This window comes from Capsella rubella, unplaced genomic scaffold (assembly GCF_000375325.1).
Source record: "Capsella rubella cultivar Monte Gargano unplaced genomic scaffold, Caprub1_0 scaffold_7, whole genome shotgun sequence".
Lineage (NCBI taxonomy): Eukaryota > Viridiplantae > Streptophyta > Magnoliopsida > Brassicales > Brassicaceae > Capsella > Capsella rubella.
Genome location: NW_006238917.1, coordinates 7,403,069 through 7,426,814, shown reverse-complemented (window position 1 = coordinate 7,426,814; position 23,746 = coordinate 7,403,069). Strand labels below are relative to the sequence as shown.

General features: G+C 36.3%; 9 protein-coding genes and 1 pseudogene across 11 annotated transcripts; 7 read left to right on the top strand and 3 right to left on the bottom strand.

Moving 5' to 3' along the window:
* Positions 1-59: 59 nt before the first annotated feature.
* On the bottom strand, positions 60-1,998 carry LOC111829662 (vacuolar protein sorting-associated protein 28 homolog 1). 2 transcript variants are annotated; one of them, XM_023779457.1, is made up of 3 exons: positions 1,863-1,998; positions 1,424-1,637; positions 62-1,014 (listed from the first exon to the last, which is right to left on the bottom strand). In XM_023779457.1, exon 3 carries the CDS (start codon positions 934-936, stop codon positions 307-309), a length of 630 nt encoding a protein of 209 aa, XP_023635225.1. In that variant the 5' UTR covers positions 937-1,014; positions 1,424-1,637; positions 1,863-1,998; the 3' UTR covers positions 62-306. The 2 variants fall into 2 exon arrangements, with proteins under 2 accessions (XP_023635226.1, XP_023635225.1); XM_023779458.1 differs by lacking the exons at positions 1,424-1,637; positions 1,863-1,998 and adding an exon at positions 1,322-1,406 and having other exon boundaries at positions 60-1,014.
* A 130-nt stretch (positions 1,999-2,128) lies between these two features.
* On the bottom strand, positions 2,129-4,341 carry LOC17880223 (transmembrane protein 184 homolog DDB_G0279555). Its single transcript, XM_023779456.1, has 5 exons — positions 4,284-4,341; positions 3,231-3,526; positions 3,025-3,147; positions 2,645-2,935; positions 2,129-2,526 (listed from the first exon to the last, which is right to left on the bottom strand). The coding sequence occupies exons 1-5, from the start codon at positions 4,285-4,287 to the stop codon at positions 2,323-2,325; spliced, it is 918 nt and encodes a 305-aa protein (XP_023635224.1). The 5' UTR covers positions 4,288-4,341; the 3' UTR covers positions 2,129-2,322.
* Positions 4,342-4,707: 366 nt separating this feature from the next.
* Positions 4,708-6,730, top strand: LOC17879527 (quinone oxidoreductase PIG3). Its single transcript, XM_006284037.2, has 5 exons — positions 4,708-5,021; positions 5,449-5,628; positions 5,810-5,891; positions 5,975-6,241; positions 6,327-6,730. Exons 1-5 carry the CDS (start codon positions 4,770-4,772, stop codon positions 6,521-6,523), a joined length of 978 nt encoding a protein of 325 aa, XP_006284099.1. The 5' UTR covers positions 4,708-4,769; the 3' UTR covers positions 6,524-6,730.
* Positions 6,731-6,891: 161 nt separating this feature from the next.
* LOC17880388 (endonuclease 4) lies at positions 6,892-9,329 on the top strand. Of its 2 annotated transcripts, XM_006282855.2 has the most exons (9): positions 6,892-7,199; positions 7,446-7,626; positions 7,720-7,830; positions 7,917-7,972; positions 8,052-8,135; positions 8,300-8,392; positions 8,491-8,558; positions 8,767-8,840; positions 9,023-9,323. In XM_006282855.2, exons 1-9 carry the CDS (start codon positions 7,086-7,088, stop codon positions 9,139-9,141), a joined length of 900 nt encoding a protein of 299 aa, XP_006282917.1. In that variant the 5' UTR covers positions 6,892-7,085; the 3' UTR covers positions 9,142-9,323. The 2 variants fall into 2 exon arrangements, with proteins under 2 accessions (XP_006282917.1, XP_023635390.1); XM_023779622.1 differs by having other exon boundaries at positions 7,446-7,830; positions 9,023-9,329.
* Positions 9,330-9,494: 165 nt separating this feature from the next.
* LOC17880476 (endonuclease 3) lies at positions 9,495-12,139 on the top strand. The gene is given in 9 exon segments (XM_023779623.1): positions 9,495-10,050; positions 10,239-10,419; positions 10,515-10,610; positions 10,716-10,771; positions 10,942-11,025; positions 11,189-11,281; positions 11,392-11,459; positions 11,642-11,715; positions 11,836-12,139. Coding segments are annotated over 9 exon segments (885 nt in total). The 5' UTR covers positions 9,495-9,936; the 3' UTR covers positions 11,955-12,139.
* A 3,060-nt stretch (positions 12,140-15,199) lies between these two features.
* LOC17879474 (endonuclease 5) lies at positions 15,200-17,600 on the top strand. The gene is given in 11 exon segments (XM_023779276.1): positions 15,200-15,253; positions 15,372-15,504; positions 15,739-15,919; positions 16,024-16,134; positions 16,250-16,305; positions 16,459-16,489; positions 16,492-16,541; positions 16,622-16,714; positions 16,809-16,876; positions 17,031-17,104; positions 17,224-17,600. Coding segments are annotated over 10 exon segments (891 nt in total). The 5' UTR covers positions 15,200-15,253; positions 15,372-15,396; the 3' UTR covers positions 17,343-17,600.
* Positions 17,601-17,974: 374 nt separating this feature from the next.
* LOC17880693 lies at positions 17,975-19,101 on the top strand (annotated as a pseudogene).
* Positions 19,102-19,186: 85 nt separating this feature from the next.
* LOC17878052 lies at positions 19,187-19,989 on the bottom strand. Its single transcript, XM_006284637.2, has 2 exons — positions 19,607-19,989; positions 19,187-19,449 (listed from the first exon to the last, which is right to left on the bottom strand). Exons 1-2 carry the CDS (start codon positions 19,883-19,885, stop codon positions 19,282-19,284), a joined length of 447 nt encoding a protein of 148 aa, XP_006284699.1. The 5' UTR covers positions 19,886-19,989; the 3' UTR covers positions 19,187-19,281.
* A 35-nt stretch (positions 19,990-20,024) lies between these two features.
* Positions 20,025-21,605, top strand: LOC17877969 (protein LOL2). Its single transcript, XM_006285946.2, has 4 exons — positions 20,025-20,345; positions 20,515-20,622; positions 21,107-21,216; positions 21,428-21,605. The coding sequence occupies exons 1-4, from the start codon at positions 20,042-20,044 to the stop codon at positions 21,509-21,511; spliced, it is 606 nt and encodes a 201-aa protein (XP_006286008.2). The 5' UTR covers positions 20,025-20,041; the 3' UTR covers positions 21,512-21,605.
* Positions 21,606-22,628: 1,023 nt separating this feature from the next.
* On the top strand, positions 22,629-23,392 carry LOC17877851 (neuropeptide-like protein 31). The gene has a single exon (XM_006285962.2). The coding sequence runs from the start codon at positions 22,781-22,783 to the stop codon at positions 23,180-23,182; it is 402 nt and encodes a 133-aa protein (XP_006286024.1). The 5' UTR covers positions 22,629-22,780; the 3' UTR covers positions 23,183-23,392.
* Positions 23,393-23,746: the final 354 nt, after the last annotated feature.

Genomic DNA, 23,746 nt, shown 5'->3' with positions numbered 1-23,746 from the left:
TGCAAATTGTTACAAGACAAATTTCTTGTTCTAAACTAACCTAACAATATAAAGCAAAGAGTAAAAACACTGTAGAGCTTAGTATTTCATACATTAACATTTCAATAAGAATATCAATATTTCTGGATTGGCATGATCTTCACATAACAAAAGGAGAGGTCTGCTTAGCCTACAGACATTCATCCCTTGAATGTAGCAGATTGTCTTCAAACAAAAATCATTATCCTAAAGCCACCATTGTAACTACATCAAGCCAAGTTACACAAAATAAACCAAAAAACACATCAGTCTCCAGTGGCACATCGGTTAATTACCAGCGTTAGGCAAAGCAGCCATAAACGAGTTATAGGAAGACTCAAGGTCAAAGTGAAGTTGCCTTGCTTGCTGTTCCGTGAGTTCATCTGAAGCTCCCATCTTAGACAGCCTCAAAAGCCATTCCTTCATCTTTATCTTCCCCTCAAAATCCGGTGGCAGAATACTCAGTTTATTAAGAGAGGCAGAGAGATCAGACAACAAGGGATAGACCTGATCAACAGCAACCATGTTGAGTTTCAGAGAATCCATGGAAGTGATGAAGTTCTGAACACACTCAGCAACAACAGAAGCAGAGCTTGATGTAGAAGCCGAAGCAGCAGCTCGATGCTCCACAGTAGCTGGTACACCAGAAGTCACAAGGCGATAAACTGCAGCTGAGCAATCCATTTTGTATGTCTCTGCAAATCTTTCAATATTTGGCACCATGTCTTTGAGCGTAGCAGATAGTGTCTTGAAGTGGACAATGAGTTTCTGGCACTCGGTTTCGTATTCGGATGGAGATATCAGATCACGGATATAAGCCTTCTCGAGCTTCTCAGTAGCTTTGATGATAGCAAAAAGCTCAGCGAAATTCTCATACATTTCTCTCTCACGCTTATCGTTCCATAATTTGACCTCCATCTTTCAGTATTAGGGAACTATGGAGAAGAGAATGGGACACGCGCAAGGACAGAACAAAAGAAGCAAAAAGCTTCCTCACTGTTACCAAAATCAACAATACCAAGTCAACAGATCACATTAAGGAGATTAACATCTAATTAAGGAGAAATGAAGGTAAAAAAATCATACGAAGAAAACATGGCTAATCCATATTCCACTAGTTGATTAACTAAAAGACAAGGAAAATGATGAAGCTTGAGAAAGGAATCATTCAGCCAAAACAAACGCTAAGCAGATTATGTCAAGAACTAGCGAACCAAAGAACCAGAAGACATTGAATAAAATTCAAAGACCAGATGCTATACAACCATGATCATAGTCACCGAAGCGAGAAATGGATCTTTACCCTAAATAATTTCAACCCAAAACTGAAAAATCCCAAATTTCTTCATCTGCTGAAACAAAAAGCCACAATTTTTATGGAGAGAGAGTTGAGAGAGATACTCACAAGGAAGCAAGTTGGGAGGATTTGGATGGTCGAGCTACTTACTTCTCCGGATTAGAGGAGAAAGATATGGAGATTGGAGAGAGAGAGAGAGAGAGAGAGAGAGATATGAGATCGGAGATTGCGTGTGCTTACACGGCTCCTTTATGATGAATTGATGACGAAAGCTTCACGCGGTATGAACTAAACAACACAAGGGCAAGGCAACGAACTCTGTCTGGATCAACAAATCAATCACCATCGATTCTCGCGACTAAATATATTATAACAGAAGAAAAAAAAAACCAAACTTTCGAATAGATGATAAAAAAAATCTTAACTTTATTGAATTAGTGATTACGAAAAACTCGATTAAACCCTAAATCCAAAATTAATCTAAAGAAATATATGAAAAGCATATGAATTTGGGAGGTGAAAGAGTTGAAATTTACAAAAAGCTGACCTGAGGAGGAGTTGACAAAATAGGTGTTGATGGGGGAAATAGAGGTTTCACCTTTTCAGAGAGAATTGATAGAGCAGAGGGCCACCATTAATGGGTATCTATCTCTCTGTTTGAGGTATCCAGACGTATTTTGATCAGAGAGTTACGTTTTCTACTTTCTCGTATAGTCCTTTCGCACGCCTTTTCCCGTATTTTACGTGCGACTTTTATTTTACCTTATTATACTCTGTTTTTTTCCCACCCCTTTATTGAATAAAAACAAGTGATTCCAAAACATAAATGGAGGCTAGACAAGTGTATAGCTTTACTCTAACGTTTATTTTTCTTTTCCCAATCATGGACAACCAAAAGATTTCAAGCAAAAAAACTTTGCTTCTTTTCCCTCAACATAACATACAAGATCACCAAGAATTGGCTTTTAGAATGGCTGATTTGGTTTTCAGTCTCTGACGCGCAATGATCATTCGGTCTTTTTGTCGAGTTTCTTCTTGGTCTCGCCGCTATAAGGACCAGCGTGATAAGCATGCTTCTGAACGGCGGCGAATACAACCATCTCAAAACATACCATCACGTTCTGAATAGCTTCCTGGATTTGTTCCACCTCCAACCAGAAATGGTGAGATTTGATGATTCCCATTGCTACCAGAATGTCTAGTGCTATTCCCTGCAGTTTTAGAATCAAAATGAATCTAATGAATATTTGTATCCAGGACTTAAAAAGATCTGAATCAAAAGATGAGTTTCCTGTTTTGAAGGAGGTTTACTGATCATGCAAATATTACCTGCCAAAAGACAAAGAAGACGATTCCTTTGATGCAGAGGAATTTTGCTAGAGGATTATGAGGAGCAAGCTCCTTAGCAAACACATGGTAGAAGATCACGAGAGAATATAAAGCAAGAGAAACCGAGAAATTGAGGATGATAGTGAATGTCCAGCTCAACCAGGAAGGATAAAACCCAATGAGCTGTAAACCTATCATCAAAGAGGAGCACAAGGGTCGGATGACCACAAATTGCCATGTCCAGTATTTCAAAAGTCTAAGAGTGCGATGATCCAAACGGACTACATGAGGCTGTCAAAACAATAGAGTCAAAGCTTTAACTTTAAGGGTAAAGAGGCAAATAGATATAAAGAAGAAACCATGCAAAGATTGGGACAAACCTGGAAAAGAGTCATTGGGAAAGAATGGTGAATCTCTCTTCCTTTGATTCCATCAGGCACGATGTTTTTGCTCATAGATATGTTTAGATAACTATACATCAATGCCAAGAATTTGGCGATGACCTGCAAAAAATGGAGACTTAAGTAAGTGTTGTCTCTATATTATGCTGAAGATTAACACACAAGCAATAAAACTAAATACTCACGAGAGCTTCATAGCATTCTTTGATGGATTCTAGAAAGAGGAAGAAGATTTCACTTCCTTTGACTTCTAACAAACCAATAAAGGAAACAACAGCGTAGATAGGAGCCATAAGAACAATGATGAGTATAGCCTTTTGTTCCTTGGGGTTCTTCCAGTGAAAGAGATGCTGCGATACAAGCTGTATCGTAAAATGAAGTGTGAGCAAGACGGAAAACGCCGAGCAATAGAAAGAAATCTGCGGAGGTTTCAGGTTCATTATGTGACTTATCATTGTGTCCATCATTGTTTCCTGCAACCCTGCATCAAATTTTTCACACTTAACTCATTAAAATCAAGAAATCTAATCAACCATAACATCTAATCTTTTTTTTTTTTTTTTTTTTTGTCGCCTCCATAACATCTGAATCTTCACAAACGTTTTAGAATTATATTCAGACAATTAGCTCCACATTAAAAGTTATACTTCCAACTGTTAGCTTCGCTGCAATTTATCTCCTATTCTCAAATCTAACATCGTGTTTCTTGGTACAATTGAAAAAAACAATCCTTCCATGAGATCTAGAAAGCTATATACGAACTAGAACACCAGGAGAATCGAGATATCGCCGAATCAAAATAGTAAAAAGCTCGAAACTTTAAATTGAATGAGACAAAAGGCAAAAATCTAGAATCGAAGAAACCTATAAACCCAATCTAAAAGGACGAATTTTATTACTCAGATATTACCAAAAATGATTCAAAGCTAAAGAAACAACGCGATCTCCGTAAAAATCTGAAACAAAGCTACACGTAAGAGTTAATCAGAGAAGAGATGAACTAACCTGAGAAGAGCTACGGGAACAAAAAAAAAATGAAATAAGAGTGTGAGAGTCTGAAGAGTATCAGATCTCTGTGTAGATCATGAAGAGTTGAGGGATCAGGAGTCCACCATTAATGGAGTCACAGATATTGAGATATCGGGAGATTGATTATAAAAAGGAAATAGAGTATGGCGACGCGTTTACCACGTGAGTCGCTACGATTTGCATAAAGAAGTCGGCAGTGGTCGTCTTACCCATACATGTGACTTTCTGATTCGCTTACACGGTTTGTCGGATTTCTTTGGAGCTACTACACATGTCGGTATGGTTTGGTATGGTATTATATGATCCAAAAGTTCCATATAAATGTTTTGGGTAGTTATAGATATGAGATCATGATTGTGATGGTAGTTATATCGAGTTTTCTTCATTGATTACGTCATGGCTGAGCACAAAATCATAAAGAAACTCAGATGATGGAAGATTTGGACTCCTAACCTCAATCTTCAATGCACGTATTTTAACCGCTTCTCATATACTGAACGAGTGAAAGTATAGCAAATAAAGCGGTTCAATCCCAAATGTGGCGGTTAAATCAAACCGAAGTAATTATAATTTGACGGACCAAACCCAATAAAACTGTTTAAAGTTTGGGAATTTTGGTCAACACTTGTCATTTGTTTGCTCGGAACTATCCAGTTAAAAGAGAAAGAGGAAAATTTGAATACGGAAGCTAGAGGATGAAGGCGATCGTGATCTCGGAGCCAGGTAAGCCGGAAGTTCTGCAACTACGAGATGTGGCAGACCCAGAAGTCAAGGACGATGAGGTTCTTATCAGGGTTTGTGCCACTGCTGTGAATCGTGCTGATACTCTTCAAAGACTTGGCCTTTATAATCCACCACCTGGCTCAAGCCCTTACCTTGGTCTTGAGTGTTCTGGAACTATTGAATCCGTGGGAAAGAGCGTCTCTCGTTGGAAGGCTGGAGACCAGGTAGAAGCTCGATTCCTGTGTCATTTTCATTTCTGGGAATTGGGGGAAAACTTGTTTAGGGCTTATGATACTCTTGGTGTCTCAGTGTTTAAGTTCTGTAGAATCTTCGAGCTTGGATTAAGACTTGTGTGAATATATTGCTTAGTTCTCAGTGTTCACGCTCATGTTCTTACTTATTTAGGATATAGAACATTTGAATTTAAACTAATTTGTTTCAGTTTAGTTTCTATTCGTTTTCATGTTTTTAGCTGCTGAGGCTTGTTACAGATTTGTGTTTGATTAGGCTTTGGTTTCACCTTAGGCTTATTAGGCTATATAGCTTTACTTTAGGCTATTTAGCTTTACTAGGCTTATTGCCACAAGACTACTTTAAAAGTATAAAGTTGTTGTCTTGGGTTAAACTTATTTCTGACTCCCTTTGTCTCAGGTGTGTGCTCTTCTTTCTGGAGGAGGTTATGCAGAGAAAGTTTCTGTACCTGCCGGACAAATCCTCCCAATCCCTGCTGGTATCTCGCTAAAGGATGCAGTGGCTTTCCCTGAAGTGGCATGCACTGTTTGGTCGACTGTCTTCATGATGGGCCGCCTCTCCGCTGGTGAATCATTCTTGGTATTTCATATCTCCACTTACTATGTATAAGACCGTTCTATGGTTTGTTAGTAGCCAGTTCTTGTACAAGCAATACTAGATGCTTCATCTATTACTCACCTTTAACTTTTTCTTCTCTCTTGAGGTTTTAGTTCACATCTTGTCTACTCCTTGCTAATGTTGATAGTTGTTGAATTCTCAGGTTCATGGAGGTTCTAGTGGGATTGGGACATTTGCAATTCAGATAGCTAAACATCTAGGAGTGAGAGTATTTGTCACAGCAGGTTTGGATTTAAGCTTCAATTCATACATAACTTTCATTTTTTTTGTGTTGTTGACAATGTTCCATTTTTTTGTGAACTTACAGGGAATGAGGAGAAGCTAGCTGCTTGCAAAGAACTCGGGGCTGATGTTTGTATAAATTACAAAACTGAGGACTTTGTCGCAAAGGTAAAAGCGGAAACCAATGGGAAAGGTGTGGATGTTATCTTGGACTGCATCGGGGCACCATATTTGCAGAAAAACCTCGACAGCTTAAACTTCGATGGAAGGTTATGTATTATCGGTTTGATGGGAGGAGCCAATGCAGAAATAAAACTCAGTAGTCTACTTCCAAAGCGTCTCACTGTGTTAGGTGCTTAACACACAATCAATCAATCATATATCTCAAAATCAAAACTGAGACCGAGTGATAATCTTGATCTGTTTTGTTCCTACAGGAGCTGCATTAAGACCAAGAAGTGCTGAAAACAAAGCGGTTGTTGTAGCGGAAGTCGAGAAGAATGTATGGCCAGCGATAGAAGCGGGGAAGGTAAAACCCGTGATTTACAAGTATTTACCACTGTCACAAGCAGCAGAAGCTCATAGCCTTATGGAGAGTAGTAAGCATATTGGTAAGATTCTGCTTGAGACTTGATCCTCTGCAAAGGAAGAATGTTCAGTGACAAGAATCATGGTGAATAATCAAATAAATCTACAAAGAGTTTGTTTTGTTGGCTTTATGTATCTCTGATTTGGGTCAAAAAGACTAATGACTATGGAACATAGATCTTATCAGATAAGCTGTTGTATACCAAATAATTGTAGTCGACTAAATCAAACGTTAAAATTCCAGATTACAATTTTTTAACAAGAACAATTAGAACAATTAGAACAATTGAACAACATTGGCTTTGGAATGATAAAATCAACAAAGGACCTTTCCTAAGATATAGGAGGAACTTGATTTTAGTTTCATTTTCAGCTTTAAATGAAAAAAAAATGTCAGATACATCAAGTGAAGAGGCAAAGACCAACAAGTCACGGCTTTGTGATAGTACCTCTTGACTTGTAGCTTTGTTCTTCTAAATTCTGATAAAACCAATTTCAAAAACTTAAATAGAAACCAGTTTCAAATTCAGCAAAATTGAGCAACGAACTCTTTGATTCGATAGACGTGGTAACATTAAAAAAAGTCGAAACTTTGTAGTTGATTCAGAATGAGTATGTCGCTGCGACAGTGGTTTGCTAGAGTACTCGTGCTTACACAGCTCATCCATGGAGCTTTGTGTTGGGGAAAAGAGGGTCATTACGCCGTTTGCAAAATAGCCGAGGTAAAAATCAGATTCTGAGCTTGAACCCTAGAGTTACTGAAATCTCTGGGATTTATAAAGATGAGAACTTTATTACCAAATTGAAGTTCAATCTAGCTCTACAACTGTTATATATACTCTTTAAGAGATTACAATGGCGATGGCGTCTGGCTAGTGACTATACCCTTGAATAGGATTGAATATTTATGCAGACAAAAAATTTACCTTTTGTGATCTCTCTCTGATAATGCCATTTTCAATCCTCAGAGCTACTTTGAGGAAGAAACTGCAGCTGCAGTGAAGAAACTTCTACCTGAATCAGCTGAAGGTGATCTAGCATCTGTTTGCTCATGGCCTGATGAAATTAAGCACCATTGGCAATGGCGATGGACTAGCCCTTTGCACTATGTTGACACACCTGACTACAGATGCAACTATGAGTATTGTCGTCGGTTTATTCTTTCATACTCCAACTTCTTACCTTTTTTTTCTTTCTATTATCATATCCGGAATCCAATTAATATGCTGTGTCTTTGTGAAGGGGATTGCCACGATACTCATAAGCATCAAGACCGGTGTGTGACAGCAGCGATTTTCAATTACACTATGCAACTTATGTCAGCTTCTGAAAACTTGCATAATATAGTCCACTGTGAGTGAGATCATAATGAGTCTGATTCTAAAGCTTCAGTTTTGAGTTCTATGAAGCAGAGAGCCATGATTTGTCTTTGTCTGCAGACAACTTGACAGAGGCTCTCATGTTCTTATCACATTTTATTGGTGATATTCATCAGGTAAATCCCTTTCCCATTTAAAATTAAATGAGTCTTGTCACAACAATTCCTGTGTCTGATTTATTTGTAATCTACACAGCCCTTGCATGTTGGTTTTCTGGGAGATGAAGGTGGAAACACGATAACAGTCCGCTGGTATCGTCGTAAAACAAATTTGCACCATGTAAGTGTTTGTTATCGATCATGTTGATGCTAGCTAAAAGTAGATTTTCCTGATTGGTTTAACCTCGTAAATGGAATAATTTACACTTTTGGAAATGACTAAATTGTGTTCCTATGATCTTCAAATGATCCAAAATCTTACGAAAATTTCTTTCAATTATGAAGGTCTGGGATAACATGATAATTGAGTCTGCTCTTAAAACATACTACAATAAAAGTCTTCCACTCTTTATTCAAGCACTTCAAACCAATCTTACGGTACGATCTTACTTTATATTGTGGAGCTCTAGTGCCAGTATGTTATATAACCAATTAACTCACACTGATTTTTTGCTATAACTGCTGGTTGAATACAGCACAACTGGTCAAATGATGTTCCGTCGTGGGAGTCATGTCAACTTAACAAAACGGCCTGTCCAAATCCGTAAGCATATAGATATGTCATTTTCTTTCAACAATCAAGATATGAAAATCATTTTTCTTGCAGCCTTGTTAAACGCAGAAAACTGGATAAATTTTGCATTAAGAGATCTAGAAAGATTTTGAATAGGAGAGAAATATAGTTTTAGCTGTCATATTCTTCTTTCCTAATGACATCATTGTTGATTCAGTACGGTTTTGGATGTGTTTAGGTATGCATCTGAAAGCATTAATCTGGCCTGCAAGTATGCTTACAGGAATGCTACACCCGGGACTACTTTAGGAGGTACACTTACTACCTGAGCATTGAATTCAAAAGTTTCTAGAAAACATAAGGTTGAACTTTGGACATTCAGTATTCACTCTGAAAGAAGATCTTAGCTTTGTTTACCCCACACATGTTCCTCTCAGTTATACACTTGCATGTACTGCTGTGTTCTTTGACTTTCTCTTACATCTGTTCGGCAGATGACTATTTTCTGTCTCGTTTACCCGTTGTGGAGAAAAGACTTGCACAAGGTGGGATTCGCTTGGCGGCCACTCTTAACCGTATTTTTTCTCCAAAACCTAAGCTTGCTGGTTCATAAAACTGATAACAAGATCCCCTACAAACATTTGCAATCATAAAGCAAGTTAGTTTCTGTTATGCTATACTTAAACCAAAACTGTACTCTATTATCAACATCTAGAACTACACCATATGTAATGTGTATCAACTGAAAGCTTCAGGCTCTTGATACTATAAAAAGGAAGGATCTTGGCAATGTTATCACAAGCTGGCTTTGCTTAACTTGTGAGTGATATCTCTATGTTCATGATGATTCCATTATTTCTACTTCAGTATTTTTGAATTGTTCATCTCCTAACTATATCATTCTCACTTCTTTATTAGACCATGCTTTACTCAGTGTCTCACCAGGTATCACCTTTTAGGTTCAAAAGGATGATTTCTTGTTTACAACGAATACCTTATTTTATTAATTTGTAACTAAATCACACCACAATCAAATAACATGTGGAAATCATTTGACTTGCTTATATTTAATGACTCAACAGTAAACACTAACTACTAACCAGTAAACAAATATATATAACGTGAAACATACAAAAATAAACTAGTATTTTCTCTTTCATTCATACATTATATATACTACCATCAATGGAAGTGTGATGGAGTAGATAAAACGAAAAAAATTCACGTCTTACGAGGTAAGCAAAACTCCTTTGACTTCTCTCCTTCGTCTTCTCTGCTTGAATCTGGTTCTCATTTGTTCTACAGTTGAAGAAAAACCATTTGTTTTTTGCTTGCTGTGCGTTGAAACTTGAAACTGCTTCTCTGTTTCTATTTTTGGAAAGCAAAAAGGTGGAAGCTTTTTCCAGAAATGGGTTTGTCTCTGAGAATGTGGGTTGTGAGTATATTTGTGCTTACTCAGCTCGTTAATGGAGCTCTCTGTTAGGGAGATGATGGTCATTACGCTGTCTGCAAAATAGCTCAGGTGAACAGATTGTTCAACTTAGTTTCGAAAGCTAAACTCTAAATTTGTCATAGTAATTGTTACTACGTGATTATAGATCTGAGAGCTTTAATACATAAGTGAGTGTTGTAAGATAGTTGAACATCAATTTAATACTCTGTTGTTAATACTCTGTATAATCTGATAAGACTGTTTTTTTAAATCTTAAGGGTTATTTTAAGGAAGATACTCTAGTTGCAGTGAAGAAACTTCTGCCTGAATATGCAGATGGTGAGCTAGCAGCTGTTTGCTCATGGCCTGATGAAATCAAAAAGCTACCTCAATGGCGATGGACTGGTGCTTTGCATTTTGCTGACACACCTGATTACAAATGCAACTATGAGTATTCTCGTGGGTTTATTTATTGATCTTTTCTTTCAAATTTTCATTCATGTTTCTGTTTTGACAATGGCATAAATGTATATGTTTTGTTGTCTTTTGTGAAGGGGACTGCCCTAAAGACTGGTGTGTGACAGGAGCAATCTTCAATTACACAAACCAACTAATGTCTGCTTCTGAAAACTCACAGAGTATAGTCCACTGTGAGTTAGAATTTGATACCATATTTATGTTTCGGTTTTACTAATTTGTTCTGTATGTTACATGGAGCATACTTGTGTGAGTTGGTCTTTTGTTTTCGTTTGCAGACAACTTAACAGAGGCTCTCATGTTCTTATCACATTATATGGGAGATATCCATCAGGTTAATAAGTTCGGTTTTGTAATTTCAGAGTAATCATATTAGAAACCAAGTGATGTTCTGTTATATGCAACGGAGGCTATTCTAATTACACTGCAGCTGAGATTAGTGTACAGTTAGTACTTAGTAGTACATATGGCTAATTTTGATTATGGATTTGGATTTTTCCGCAGCCTTTACATGAAGGTTTTCTTGGAGATCTAGGTGGTAACAAAATAAAAGTCCACTGGTACAACCAAGAAACTAATTTGCACCGTGTAAGTGCTTTGTTTTCGATCATGTTGATGGTAAAATGGTTATTTCTTTCCTGATTCTCTTGCTAGGAACTGGAAGATTAACTTTGAAAGTTAAAATTTCAAGAAAAATTGTAGTCTATAATCTTTCTACTGATCCAACTTGTGAACCCCTTTAATTGTGAAGGTTTGGGATGACATGATAATTGATTCTGCTCTGGAAACATACTACAATTCAAGTCTTACACGCATGATTCAAGCCCTTCAAACCAAACTCAAGGTATTGTTTTACTTTCTATAGTCAGCCTGATCAGGTTATAACCATATCCAAGTTAAACTCAACTTACAGTGATTAATTGTTTGTTGTAATTGGTGTCTTCATATATTTAGAGCGGTTGGTCAAATGATGTTCCTGCTTGGGAGTCATGTCAACTTAACCAAGCGGCCTGCCCAAATCCGTAAGCATATATAAAATAGGCTTTTCATTTGCATATGTGTTAGTTGCAAGAATTCACAGTTAAAAGATCTATAAAAGTTGCTGATTAATTATCAGAGGAATATGGTTTTAGACTTTTAGCTATCATTTATTTTTCCATATATATCACCATTGTTTGATTTTATATGTTATTGGTCTATTCAGATATGCTTCTGAAAGCATCGAACTTGCCTGCAAGTATGCTTACAGGAACGCCACCGCAGGGACTACTTTAGGAGGTATACTTGCTCTCTGAGCATTTATAGACCAGAGTATTCACTATGAAACAAGATTTTTTTTATAGCTTTCCAATATGCATCAATGCTTTGGTAGTTTGATATTCTGATTTCTTTCTGCAGATTACTATTTCGTCTCTCGGTTACCCATTGTAGAGAAGAGGATCGCACAAGGCGGAATTCGCCTGGCTGCGACTCTTAACCGTATTTTTTCTGCAAAACCGAAGCTTGCTAGAGCATAAAGAAAGATCCAGGAGTTTCATTTGAGCATCTTTTTTCGGGTAAAACTTTTGAACATCTAATAACACTCTTTTTGTTGTAACAATATGTATTGGTACTACCATGATGGTAGACTGGTAGTTAAGGTTGCCATTGTTCCTGAGTTTTAACTATAATAAACAAGCATGAAACGTGCAATAATTGTCAACATCTAAGCGCTGAAATTAAGGGTGGACTTGAAAAATCAAACTGAACTAAGCCAAACAAAGATTGTCCTAAACCATACTGAACTGAAATTAGCATAAATTCTGACTGATTTGATCATATCTTAAAACCTTAAAAACCAAAACCGATCAAACTGAACTTAAGAGTTTTACCGTTAAAACCAAAACCTTATAACTCAAAACGTTAAATGATAAACCAAAACATCCCACTCCCACATATATACATTTACGTAGAGTAAAAGAATATATGGCGCAAACGCTATTACCTACCATGTGTCAAAAGCCTTGCAAAAAATAAAATAAAAGAAGTAACATTTCCGTGTAACTGCAAAGTTTGATGAAAGTTGACGATGATGATGAGATTAGATATGTAGAGAGTAGTCTGACATCGAAAAGAAGAGAAGGAAACAGAGCCAAGGTCAACTTGCCGGACAACCAAAACATCAATCAGTTCAAGATTTCGTTTGGTAAGAATCGGCAAGTCATCCTTGGCTCAACCTCATTCTCTATTCTTCCATGCAAGACCCTCCGACACAACTAGAGACTCTCACCATCGGCACTATTTATTTCTCTCTATATATACTTCTCTTCTTATCTTATCATGTGAATTTGTATGTTAAAACCCTTACTGATGAAGATGGTATTTATAGGCATACGTAGATGCAAAATGTGTGAATTGAAATTTTAAGAATTTCGCTTGATATCATAAAAATATAATAAAAATCCATGCATGGTTATAGAGATGTTAGTAGTGCATGCAAGCAAAGAAAAATTGGAATATTGACCACAGCCGTATATAGCAGAATATAATCAACACATTAAAAGATTGGCTGACCTTATATTATCAAATTCGAATTCGAATTTTCATGTGAATAAAAATTAATATTCGTACCATCATCACTAATCCAAAGGGCATCATCGCATCGACCGATCGTACTGGAGAGACATGAATAAAATCCACGTGTCGTATGTTTCTTAGGATTGGAATCATAGTCTTGCTTGTGGGCTTGATCGTTCGACAAAGAGACTCTATCATCGCAGAAACAATAGAAATATTCTTTCAACATTTTATAGTTTTTTTTTTCTAATTTCATATTTTTGCGGATAACATAGAATATAATAAATTGTCCTTTTGAGTTGAGAATATATTATTTTGGAGACTCATCACATTGTGAAGGGATCACACTAATACATGTGATCCAAAGCTATTACCCTTCTTTTACTACAAGAATTTTCGATTTGTGTGTTACATTTGCTCTTCCGACAGATAAATTAATATAAACCGGTTTGGCCAAATATCAATATGTGAGATCGTTTAACAAATGTCTTTAAAAAGCTTGTGAATGTTTGGGAAAGCTTATGAGTATTTCCAAAACATTTGTATAAAATGGGAAACATCAAGTTTTATAATAATTTTGCTAAAGAAAATAAGACAGGTAGACTAAACTAAAGCTACAAAGTTAAATTTTATTCTATTTATTGATGGATCACTTCATAAAGATTATGATTATGAAATGTTTTATATCCGATTAGACATATAGATACCATTTCTTAATTTCTTTTTGTCAACTCTTTCATACACTCATTTACTCATTGTTCCAATTATCAAGTGTCGTTCACATTTCTTTTTGAAAAGCCTAAAATATAAAACCATAATTACACAAGTTATTAATAGACAAATGTTTATACAAAAATAAGACTAAAGTAAAAATATTTCGAGCATTCTAAGTAGTAAACAATAAATTATCTCACCCGGATAATATTTTCATACGTTATGAATATGTTATTAGTCTCCATGATCTATTTTTTAGTATAAACTATAGTTTATATTAGCCCTGGGCACGAAGCGAATATTCGGAAAATTTGTGATATTTGTGATTTGCTTCGCTTTTGCTATTTGCTTCGCTTCGTAAATTTTCGAGTATTCGGAACTTCGAATATTCGAATATTTTTCGTAATATTTGCGAATTACTTGCTTCGCTTCGCTTCGACCCATCTAATTTTTTTTTTAAACTAAAAACATATAGTACACAAATATAAAGTGCAAAATATGAGATATTAGAGGTTCTTGTTTGACATGTTTTCAAAATAAGAAGAAAATGTAACCACCGTCCATAGAATTTTCACATTTTATTTTTAATATTGATTTTTCTAATAAAGTTTTATTTGCTTAAGAACAACATTTAGCAAAAAAAACAACGGACCAAAATATAATAATTTAAATAATAAACCTATAAGATATATACCCAAATCTATAAATACACATATTATATATATATTATAAAATGATTTATATTATATATAAATATACGAAGCGAAGCGGATATTCGGCACTAAGAAAATCAATATTTGTTATTTGCTTCGGTTTTTACGAATACTACATTTTCATATTTGCTTCGGTTCAATATCTTATAGATATTTGAATTTTTCGAATCGAATCGAAACGAATATCGAAGAGAATCGAATCTAACGAATATTTTGCCCAGGGCTAGTTTATATCATATGATCGGCTTGTTTTGTACCGCAAGATCCACTATCACAGCATTATCTAAGCTAAGTATCAGCTAAATCATAAGCTACTACGCCAAAGAACATCCTAGGAAATAAATTAGCCATGGAGTTGGAGGGAAAGAGAGATACACGCTTCTTAGGGAAGAAACAATTCATTTTCTAAGTTTTAATCAAAAAAAATTGCTATTACTTTAATTTGGGTAGATTTTGGTTGTAAAGAAGCTACCCCAGTTGCAAATTTCATTCGTATAAATGGTATGGCGATTGCTTTAGTATCAAAGAGAATCCAAAGACACGTGAAGTGGTCTTGGTACCAGACTACTGTTAACCTCGTTCTTGAAAGCTTCACCATGTGCGAGTCTTAGTCACTTGATACTAATGTTAAAGGAAGGACCCTTTGGAATGTTATCTCAACAGCTTTATGTGAATGATACAGCTTGTTAGTTTTTGATTAAACTAATCAAACTAGAAAACTCGTTACTGAAGAATAATTAGTTTTTAATTACCCATTGGAAGAAGAGTAAAGCAAAAGAAAATCAAAGAAAGCTGAGGCAAAGCAAAGATCAAAGATCAAGGCCCTTTATTAGGTAATTCGTTGACTTCACATATCTTCTTGAATCGTGTTCTATTTGCTTTACGATAAACCCACGATGTTGGTTTGGCAATCTAGATTAGAGACTGACCTTGACGTCTTGTGATTGTTAGGAAATTGAAAGCTCTGTGTTTCAGAATGAGATTGTCGTTGTGGTTTGCGAGTGTAGTCGTTCTTACACAGCTTGTGTGTGGAGCTCTCTGTTGGGGGAAGGAAGGTCATTACACTGTCTGCAAAATAGCCGAGGTGAATATCTTGATTAGTTTCTTGAATCTTGATTACAGATGTGTGGAGATTTGTTCTGTTGGTTGTGTTGCTTGAGAGTGTTTAATTACTTGTGATGCTTGAGAGTGTTTAATCACTTTAGCTTCAGAGCTGTGAAAGTGAAAGTATATAGGAGCTTATTTGTTAGGACTGTGAGAAAAGGTAATAGCTTTGTGGTTTAAAGATCTCAGTTTTTTTTTATTTCCAAATCCTCAGGGATACTTTGAGGATGTGACTATAGCTGCAGTGAGGAAACTTCTGCCTGAATCTGCTGAAGGAGATCTAGCATCTTTTTGCTCATGGCCAGATGAAATCAAACACCTATCCCAATGGAAATGGACTAGTGTTTTGCACTATGTTAACACACCTGAGTACAGATGCAACTATGAATATTGTCGTATGTTTATCTTTTTCATACACATGTTTCTGTTTCTACTGTATATGTTGTTGCAGAAATTTTTGTATGCTAAGTTTAAGTCTTTGTTTTTCTCTTGAGTGAAGGGGACTGCCACGACGCTAATAAGCATAAAGACTTGTGTGTGACAGGGGCAATCTTCAATTACACAAACCAATTAATGTCTGCTTCTGAAAACTCACAGAGGATTTCCCACTGTAAGTTAAAGGCTTTTAGTAAATCTGCAGATACTTTTTCTTATATTACAGTTTACAGATTTGTGTATAGGTGACAATATTGAGCTTAGTGTGACTAGTCACTTTTTGTTTACAGTTAACTTGACAGAGGCTCTGATGTTCATATCACATTATATAGGAGATGTTCATCAGGTTTAATCCCTTTTGCAAATTTCAGAGGAATCAAATGCTGTCAGAGTTATATGCAGTTGAGGCTACTCTGTTTACACTGGAGCTTTGACTAGTGTATAGTAACAACACAGAGTATGTGTTTGGCTAATGTTTATGTGGATTTTGATTTTTCAGCCCTTGCATACTGGTTTTCTTGGAGATTTAGGTGTAACAATATAATAGTCAAATGGTACCATCACAAAACAACTTTGCACCATGTAAGTGTTTTGTTTATGGTCATATTGCTGCCAGAAAAATATCTTTCCTGACTCGGAACTGGAATGATCTTAACTTGAAGGTCTGGGATAACATGATAATTGAGTCTGCTCTAGAAACATATTACAATTCAAGCCTTCCACGCATGATACAAGCCCTTCAAGCCAAACTCAAGGTACAATCTTGCCTTCTCTGATCAGCTTCAGCAAGTTATAGCCATCTATATCAACTTACATTAAGTGTTTGTTTTTACTACTGTCTTAATATAGAACGGCTGGTCAAATGATATTCCATTGTGGGAGTCATGTCAATTTAACCAAAAGGCCTGTCCAAATCAGTAAGCATCTATCTATATTTGATAAACTTCCTTTGTAGAGACTTTTAACTGCAACAAGAAGCGAGAAAAGTCTGTAATGTTGCCGAATAACAAAGAGTATCTGGCTTTAGTTAGCATACCGTTTTTGATTCTGTATGTTCTTTGATGTATTAAGGTATGCTTCTGAAAGCATTGATCTTGCCTGCAAGTATGCTTACAGGAACGCTACTCCAGGGACTACTTTAGGAGGTATACATACTCTCTGAGCATTGAATTCAAAGTTTCTATCTACTAGCTCTGAAACAAGATCATAGCTTTTTTCTTCAATGATGGACACAACACAACTTGATCTCCTGCTTTCTCTGCAGATGACTATTTCCTTTCACGGTTACCCATTGTGGAGAAGAGACTTGCACAAGGTGGGATTCGCTTGGCAGCGACTCTTAACCGCATATTTTCTGTAAAACCAAAGCTCGCTAGATCTTGAAACCAAGCAAAAAGTTCCTAGAGAACCCAGTTTGGATCATCCAAGAACACTTCTTTTAAGTCTTCTTTAACATTGAATGGTTGAGTAAACCTCCAAAAAATCTCTCATTCTTCTTTTCCACATATTTTAGTGTTGAACATTTGCCAAAAAATTGACAGTTATAATCAGATGATTTTGTTATATTTTGGGACAAGGTTCCTATTACAAAACACACTCATGGAGTCATGGATAATACGTGTAGAAAGTAATATTGTCAACGATTGGTTAATGTCCACCGTGAAGACGACCTTAATGGAAAGAGCTAATCAATACTTTCCATTTTTGTTTCAGTTTGTTTTCGATTCTGTTAAGTTTAGTTTTTTTTCTCAAAAAAGGAAAGTTAACCCAAAAAAAAGAAAAGAAAAAGAAGAGCAAAATACATATAAAAAGTTTAATATCCTAATTAATGAGAATGATAATACCCTATATACAGTATATAGATTATGAAAGCTCATATATTATTATAAAAACTTTTGGTGAGATCGGTAAGGAGCCTAAGCGCAAAAACAAAGAATGTCTTGCGTGAAAAGCAACACTGAGAGAGAAAAGGACAAAGCCGATCAACAACTAGTGGTCTCGTGTGTAAGCAAAAGCAGACGGATGGACAGAGAAGAGCCATCTTTTAAAAGAAGAAGGATGGATTTTCTGATTCTTCCTAATGATTTGGTTATAGACTGTTTAGCTCGTATCTCAAAGTTGTACTATCCAGTTCTCTCTTTAGTCTCCAAGAGATTCAGCTCTCTCATTGCTTCAACAGAGCTTTACCAGACTCCAACCCTCTTAGGACGCACCGAGAATTGTCTCTACGTGTGCTTACGGCAAAGTCTTACATGCAGCGGTAGAACAACGCTAGGTTGGTTCACTCTTTGCCACAAACCAAATAGCTCAAAAAAGATTTTGGTCCCAATTTCAAATCATAAATCTTTATCATGGTCGGATGGTGTAGTGGTTGTTGGTCCTAACATCTACTCCATTGGCGGATTCAAACCTAATAGTAAGCATCCTTCGTTCAACGTCAAAGTTATGGACTGTCATTCTCACACATGGCGTGAGGCCCCAACCATGAAGGTAGCCCGTGTGTTCCAATCTACTTGCGCTCTTGATGGGAAAATATATGTAGCAGGAGGCCAGAAAAATCTTGATCCAACAAAATGGATGGAGGTTTTTGATACAAAAACTCAAACTTGGGAGTTTATGCATATCCCTAGCGAGGAGATATGCATAGGCAATGGATACGAAAGCATAGGGTATGAAGGAACTATCTATGTGAGGTCTCGGGATAAAAATGTGACTCACAAGCTTCATAATGGTAGATGGATAGAGGCAGACTTAGAGATGAATGATGGATGGGGTAGCTCATCAGCTTACTGTGTGATAGAGGACGTGTTTTATTGTTGGAATAGAAATGGTAACCGTATGATCGATTGGTATGACTCTGGAAAAAAAGAAATGGACAACGTTGATTGGGATGAGAACATGGCCTAAAGTTTCTCTAACTAGTGCTAAATTGGTAGGTTATGGTGGGAATATGGTGGTGCTGTGGAAAAATGTCAAGTATGTTGGGTACCATAAGGAAACAACCATTTGGTGTGGGGAGATTGCTATTGAAAAGCGTGAGGATGGAGAGATCCAGGGGACACCAAAATGGTTTGACATTGTGTATACAATGAATGTGAATGAGATTCGTTTGGAGCATGCTCTTGTTACTCATGAAATATGACTTCTAGTCATAACCACCACATTAGATTAAGACTTATGATAGGTGTTCGCTCGCACACATTCATTCACCTTGTTGATGAAGAAACTGACACATACCTTTTCAATATATATTAGATTCAGATGATTTCCAATGGATATGATGAAACCTTTAAATTAATGTAACAAAAAAGTAGAAGAATAATCAAAATGGGAAATCGGGATCATCCCATTGAAGAACAGCAGATTCGATGTTGTGCTCTCTCTTGAGCTTGTCCTTGAGGAACCAGTCACATATTTTGCCTGCATTCAACTCTTCTATTGAGCATCCTTCTTGCTCCGATATCACTCTTAATAAGTTCAACGACGATATCTGTCCAATAAAATCCGATATTTCATCTAAAAGACTATAACTCAATATATTTAATAACTTGTCTATACCAATAATATCTAATTTTGAATCAAAACAACAAACTTAATCGATTGAAATTAAATTTGGTATTGTAAGTAATTTCTCAAATTTAATTTACCGTTAGTCGACAGAGAAACTTCTCGTGAGCACCAAGGCCGGAGATTTCCACAAGACCGGCCTCTGCTAAGCTCAAAAAACTTCTTCTCTCAGGTATGCTTTGATCGCCTGATTCTTCTTCTCCAGCAGATGCTCTTACCAAACACGGTCTTCTTCTTCCTTGTGTTCTTGGCATGAATGTAATATTATTTGATCTTGTTTGTCGAAGCCCTGCTAAAGTCTTGTCTATGCGAGGATTCAAGATGAAGTTTGACTGATGATAATAAGTGGCAATGTTCATAGCGATACTGATACCAAACTCTCTTTGCTTTTCTTTCTTGGTGGGTTTGAAGATGAAGATGAGGATAACACTTATCCGTTATGTTTGTTGCTTCTTTCGTAATATTTTAAGTGGTGAAGAATGAATTGGGCTTTGGATGTTACGAAGAGATGAGTCATGTGGAACATTGAAGCATTTGTTTTGTTTTGTTTTTATGGTCTTGTAGTGAAATTTTTCGTTCATTTTTATTTTTTACTTACAAAAGTCAATTATTGGTCAACGTTCAGGGCAAGTTTAACTTTTGACATCTTCGCCGACGAAAGAGACGTGATGGAAGAGAAGAAGGAAGACCAAAATCACCGTAAAAAGGAAGAAGAGGAGGAGGAGGAAGAAGGACCTCCTCCGGGATGGGAATCTGCAGTTCTTCCTCCTCCAACCGCCGCCGCCGTAAACCCCAATCCCACCACCGCCGAAATTCCCGGTATTTTAATAGTTCCTTGTCTATTTTGCTTCCATCTTGGTGCAGTCTGATCAAAGTAACTGTCTTTAGTGGATGTTGTAAGCTTTTAGAGGGAACCCATTTTAGATTTCGCGAATGATTAAGAATTTTCTGAAATTTTTTTATAAATGTTGTTGTTTTGAGGTTGCAGAGATGGCGCAAATGGTATGTGGATCTTGCAGGCGTTTACTTTCGTATCTAAGAGGATCCAAACGCGTCAAGTGCTCCTGTTGTCACACTCTTAATCTCGTTCTTGAAGGTTCTTCCATTGCTAATCTCCTATGTCAATAACTTGAAAGCTTGTGTTGATAATCTCAAGTCACTTGAAAATGTTTAAGGAACAATCTTGGGAACGCTGTCTCATTTTGGTTTTGCTTAGCTTGTGTGAATGATATTCTCTGTGTTCTTGTGATCAATCTCGTTTCGAAAGTGTTAATCTTCATGAGACTCTAAATGAGTTTTGTTCTTAGCTGATACTAGAATTATCTTTTGCTAGGAATCTTCTCTTATGCTTTGTGAACCATGTTGGTCTCTACACCATTATAATTTCTCCTTTATAGATTACACTATTTATGGGATCTTCCTTCACTCTTACCACTCTTGGGCAAATTGTGTGAATCTTCTAAAGTTGTTCTTCGAAGCTGATTACTCCATCCTTTTTATTTCAGTGAATAAAGTCTACTCAATTGATGAACATACCTTTCTCCTCTTATTGGTTTTGATACGTCATTCTTTGTTTACAGCTAACCAAGTTGGTCAGGTGAATTGCAACAATTGCAAAGTGCTCCTCATGTACCCTTATGGAGCTCCGGCTGTTAGATGTTCCTCCTGCAACTCTATCACAGATATCAGAGTATGTTACCTTTCAATTTTGTTTAATTTCCTCTTCAAACCATGGATTTGTTTTGGTTTCTTCGGGGATTGATAAAGCTAAAAGCTACATCTGATTGAGCTATATGTCCAAATCCCACTTGGAAGAGTTGATACATTTTGATTTCGATATCCGAGATTCGGAGTAACTAATCTTCTGATGAATCATATATAAAACTGTGTTATATTTTCAGGAAAACAACAAACGATCTCCATGGTCTGAGCAGCAAGGACCACTCAAAAGTGTAAGCAGTTGTCAGGTGAGCAGAGAGAGTTAAAGCTTGAACTGGTTTGATAACAAAAACTTGTCATAATGTTAAGAATTAGATTGAACAAAATCATTAATAATCATTGGTTTCCCATTCTTTCAGATACCTTTGCTCACTTCTCAGTTACTGTTTTAACTTTATGCTTTAGTGGTTAAATTGTATCCATCAATAAAAAGTTGATATTCGTACTGAACCAACATATAAACAAAGGAACAGAGCTCTGGATACATCTTTCACAAGTGAATATTTAACAATCAGTCTACATGGGCCAAAATTGTCAATGAGTTTCAATAATTAGGTCGTATAAAATTAGCAAACAAAACATGGACACTTATCAAAAATATATAAAACTAATTTGCACCATCATATAAAAATTCATGGTAGGTCCTCGAAGGACAGAGGAACAGAGCTGTGTTGTAGTAGTGAACCAACTTGTCAACAAATCCAATTAAATGAAGAGTTTCAATTAATCAACCCTAAAATTTAATGAAACCTTGGACAAATTTTTTTACTTTGTATACTAGTAGTAGTCTACTATTAATCAGACCTGCACAGATTTAGATTTAAACCTAAAATTGATATGGTTGAGTTGAATTAAAGAGTGGGGTCTTATTAAAACCATATTAGAGATTATTTACACCACTAATTTTTCTTTTGGTGAAGTAATACTATCAGTTGCTAAGCAAAATGTTTGTGTTTGGTATAAAAGTAGACATTATAAATTTGATTATCAACCATATTAGAGTTTACGAATGACTATATTAGAATTTGGATAGACAAATTACGAAGCTTCATTTTGTAAAAATAACCTTCATGAACAATCGTATACAAATGAACTCACCATCATAGAATATAATTAAAAAGTTGAATTTTACCAAACTTTTTGACCGTGAACACATCTGTCACAAAAGTCCTCCACTAATAAAATTTTAATTAAAACGATCTGTCGAGTTTAATAACAACACATGCGTAAATTAAATGTGGCCAAGTGAGCTGCAAAAACAAAATATATTTAGACAAGTCTCTCAACGAGTTACGGAAACGAGAGAAGGATAGACACATACACAACTATACAAGTGAAGTAAAGAGTCTTGTTTGCGAAGTGAGGGCATTAAAAGTGAAGTATTACACACTAAAGTCCACGAATCAATGTCTTAACTGTATTTTCATGTCTCCCTATTTAATGCTCTTTCTCTACTTTATATATATATATATATCTCATCCAACTATTTCTCATTAATCTCCATCATAAACCCACCAAATATCTACACAACCAACATGTTCACTAAATCTTTCCTTTTAGCTTCCCTTCTTCTTCTCATCTTCGTCTCTGCAACTGAATCATCTCGTCAGAAGAGTGGGAACGATGGTTTAGGATTTGGAGGAGTACCCGGATCCGGATTTGATGGTATACCCGGGTTTGGAAACGGCTTTCCAGGGAGCGGAATGGGCGGTGGGTACGGCGGAGGTTTCGGTGGTCCAAAAGGTGGTTTTGGGAAAGGAGGTGTGGTTAGGCCAACGGTGACTTGTAAAGAGAAAGGACCTTGTAACGGCAAGAAGCTGAGGTGTCCGGCTAAGTGTTTCAGCTCTTTTAGCCGCTCCGGGAAAGGATACGGCGGTGGAGGTGGGGGAGGAGGATGCACAATGGATTGTAAGAAGAAGTGTATCGCTTATTGTTAAAGAGAATAAGAAAAATCCCATCTTTATAATATATAGTCATGATAATGATTATATATATATTGCCATGTAATGTTATAGCTAATATAGATTATGATCATGAGGATCCTTTTGTCTCGATTCCGAATGTACTAGTTTTTTATATGCAGCATAATATAATGGTTGTGATGAATAAACGAGGAAACTTTACGGTTTTCTCAGTTTGTGTTTTTAGTAAGAAATTCTACTATTTTTGTGTTTAAATGATGATCTTGATTTGATTTGAGACACTTTGAACTTGGATTGGCAAAACTTTTAGTAAGGACAAAGACCATGAGCATCATATCCCTCTGCTTATGACGTCAATCTTAGACCGTTCAGTATAATTCCTTTTCAGACAGTAACGAGTTTTCTTGTTAAGGCTTTATCGTGATCTTGGTCTTAACTGAGACAGGAATGGTAAATTTATGAACACCTTACCAAAAGAAGTAGCCAGTGTTGACTTTATGACCCGAGAAAGTGAGTACTCTGTTAGCTGTAGAGTTAAACACGAGTTGAAACTCGATCACAGCTCTTTTGAGTGTTAAC

Bases quoted from the DNA above. Each gene is read 5' to 3' on its own strand.
- LOC111829662 (XM_023779457.1), bottom strand. From the start codon at position 936: ATGGAGGTCAAATTATGGAACGATAAGCGTGAGAGAGAAATGTATGAG.
- LOC17880223 (XM_023779456.1), bottom strand. The intron at 2,936-3,024 runs GTTTGTCCCAAT...TTGTTTTGACAG, and splicing joins TCCCAATGACTCTTTTCCAG to CCTCATGTAGTCCGTTTGGA. The intron at 2,527-2,644 runs GTAATATTTGCA...CTAAAACTGCAG, and splicing joins TCTTCTTTGTCTTTTGGCAG to GGAATAGCACTAGACATTCT.
- LOC17879527 (XM_006284037.2), top strand. From the start codon at position 4,770: ATGAAGGCGATCGTGATCTCGGAGCCAGGTAAGCCGGAAGTTCTGCAA. The intron at 5,022-5,448 runs GTAGAAGCTCGA...CCTTTGTCTCAG, and splicing joins GTTGGAAGGCTGGAGACCAG to GTGTGTGCTCTTCTTTCTGG. The intron at 5,892-5,974 runs GTTTGGATTTAA...GTGAACTTACAG, and splicing joins GAGAGTATTTGTCACAGCAG to GGAATGAGGAGAAGCTAGCT.
- LOC17880388 (XM_023779622.1), top strand. From the start codon at position 7,086: ATGAGTATGTCGCTGCGACAGTGGTTTGCTAGAGTACTCGTGCTTACA. The intron at 7,200-7,445 runs GTAAAAATCAGA...TTCAATCCTCAG, and splicing joins CCGTTTGCAAAATAGCCGAG to AGCTACTTTGAGGAAGAAAC. The intron at 7,973-8,051 runs GTAAATCCCTTT...TAATCTACACAG, and splicing joins TTATTGGTGATATTCATCAG to CCCTTGCATGTTGGTTTTCT.
- LOC17878052 (XM_006284637.2), bottom strand. From the start codon at position 19,885: ATGAACATTGCCACTTATTATCATCAGTCAAACTTCATCTTGAATCCT. The intron at 19,450-19,606 runs GTAAATTAAATT...TTTATTGGACAG, and splicing joins AGTTTCTCTGTCGACTAACG to ATATCGTCGTTGAACTTATT.
- LOC17877969 (XM_006285946.2), top strand. From the start codon at position 20,042: ATGTGGAACATTGAAGCATTTGTTTTGTTTTGTTTTTATGGTCTTGTA. The intron at 20,346-20,514 runs GTATTTTAATAG...TTGAGGTTGCAG, and splicing joins CACCACCGCCGAAATTCCCG to AGATGGCGCAAATGGTATGT. The intron at 20,623-21,106 runs GTTCTTCCATTG...CTTTGTTTACAG, and splicing joins TCTTAATCTCGTTCTTGAAG to CTAACCAAGTTGGTCAGGTG.
- LOC17877851 (XM_006285962.2), top strand. From the start codon at position 22,781: ATGTTCACTAAATCTTTCCTTTTAGCTTCCCTTCTTCTTCTCATCTTC.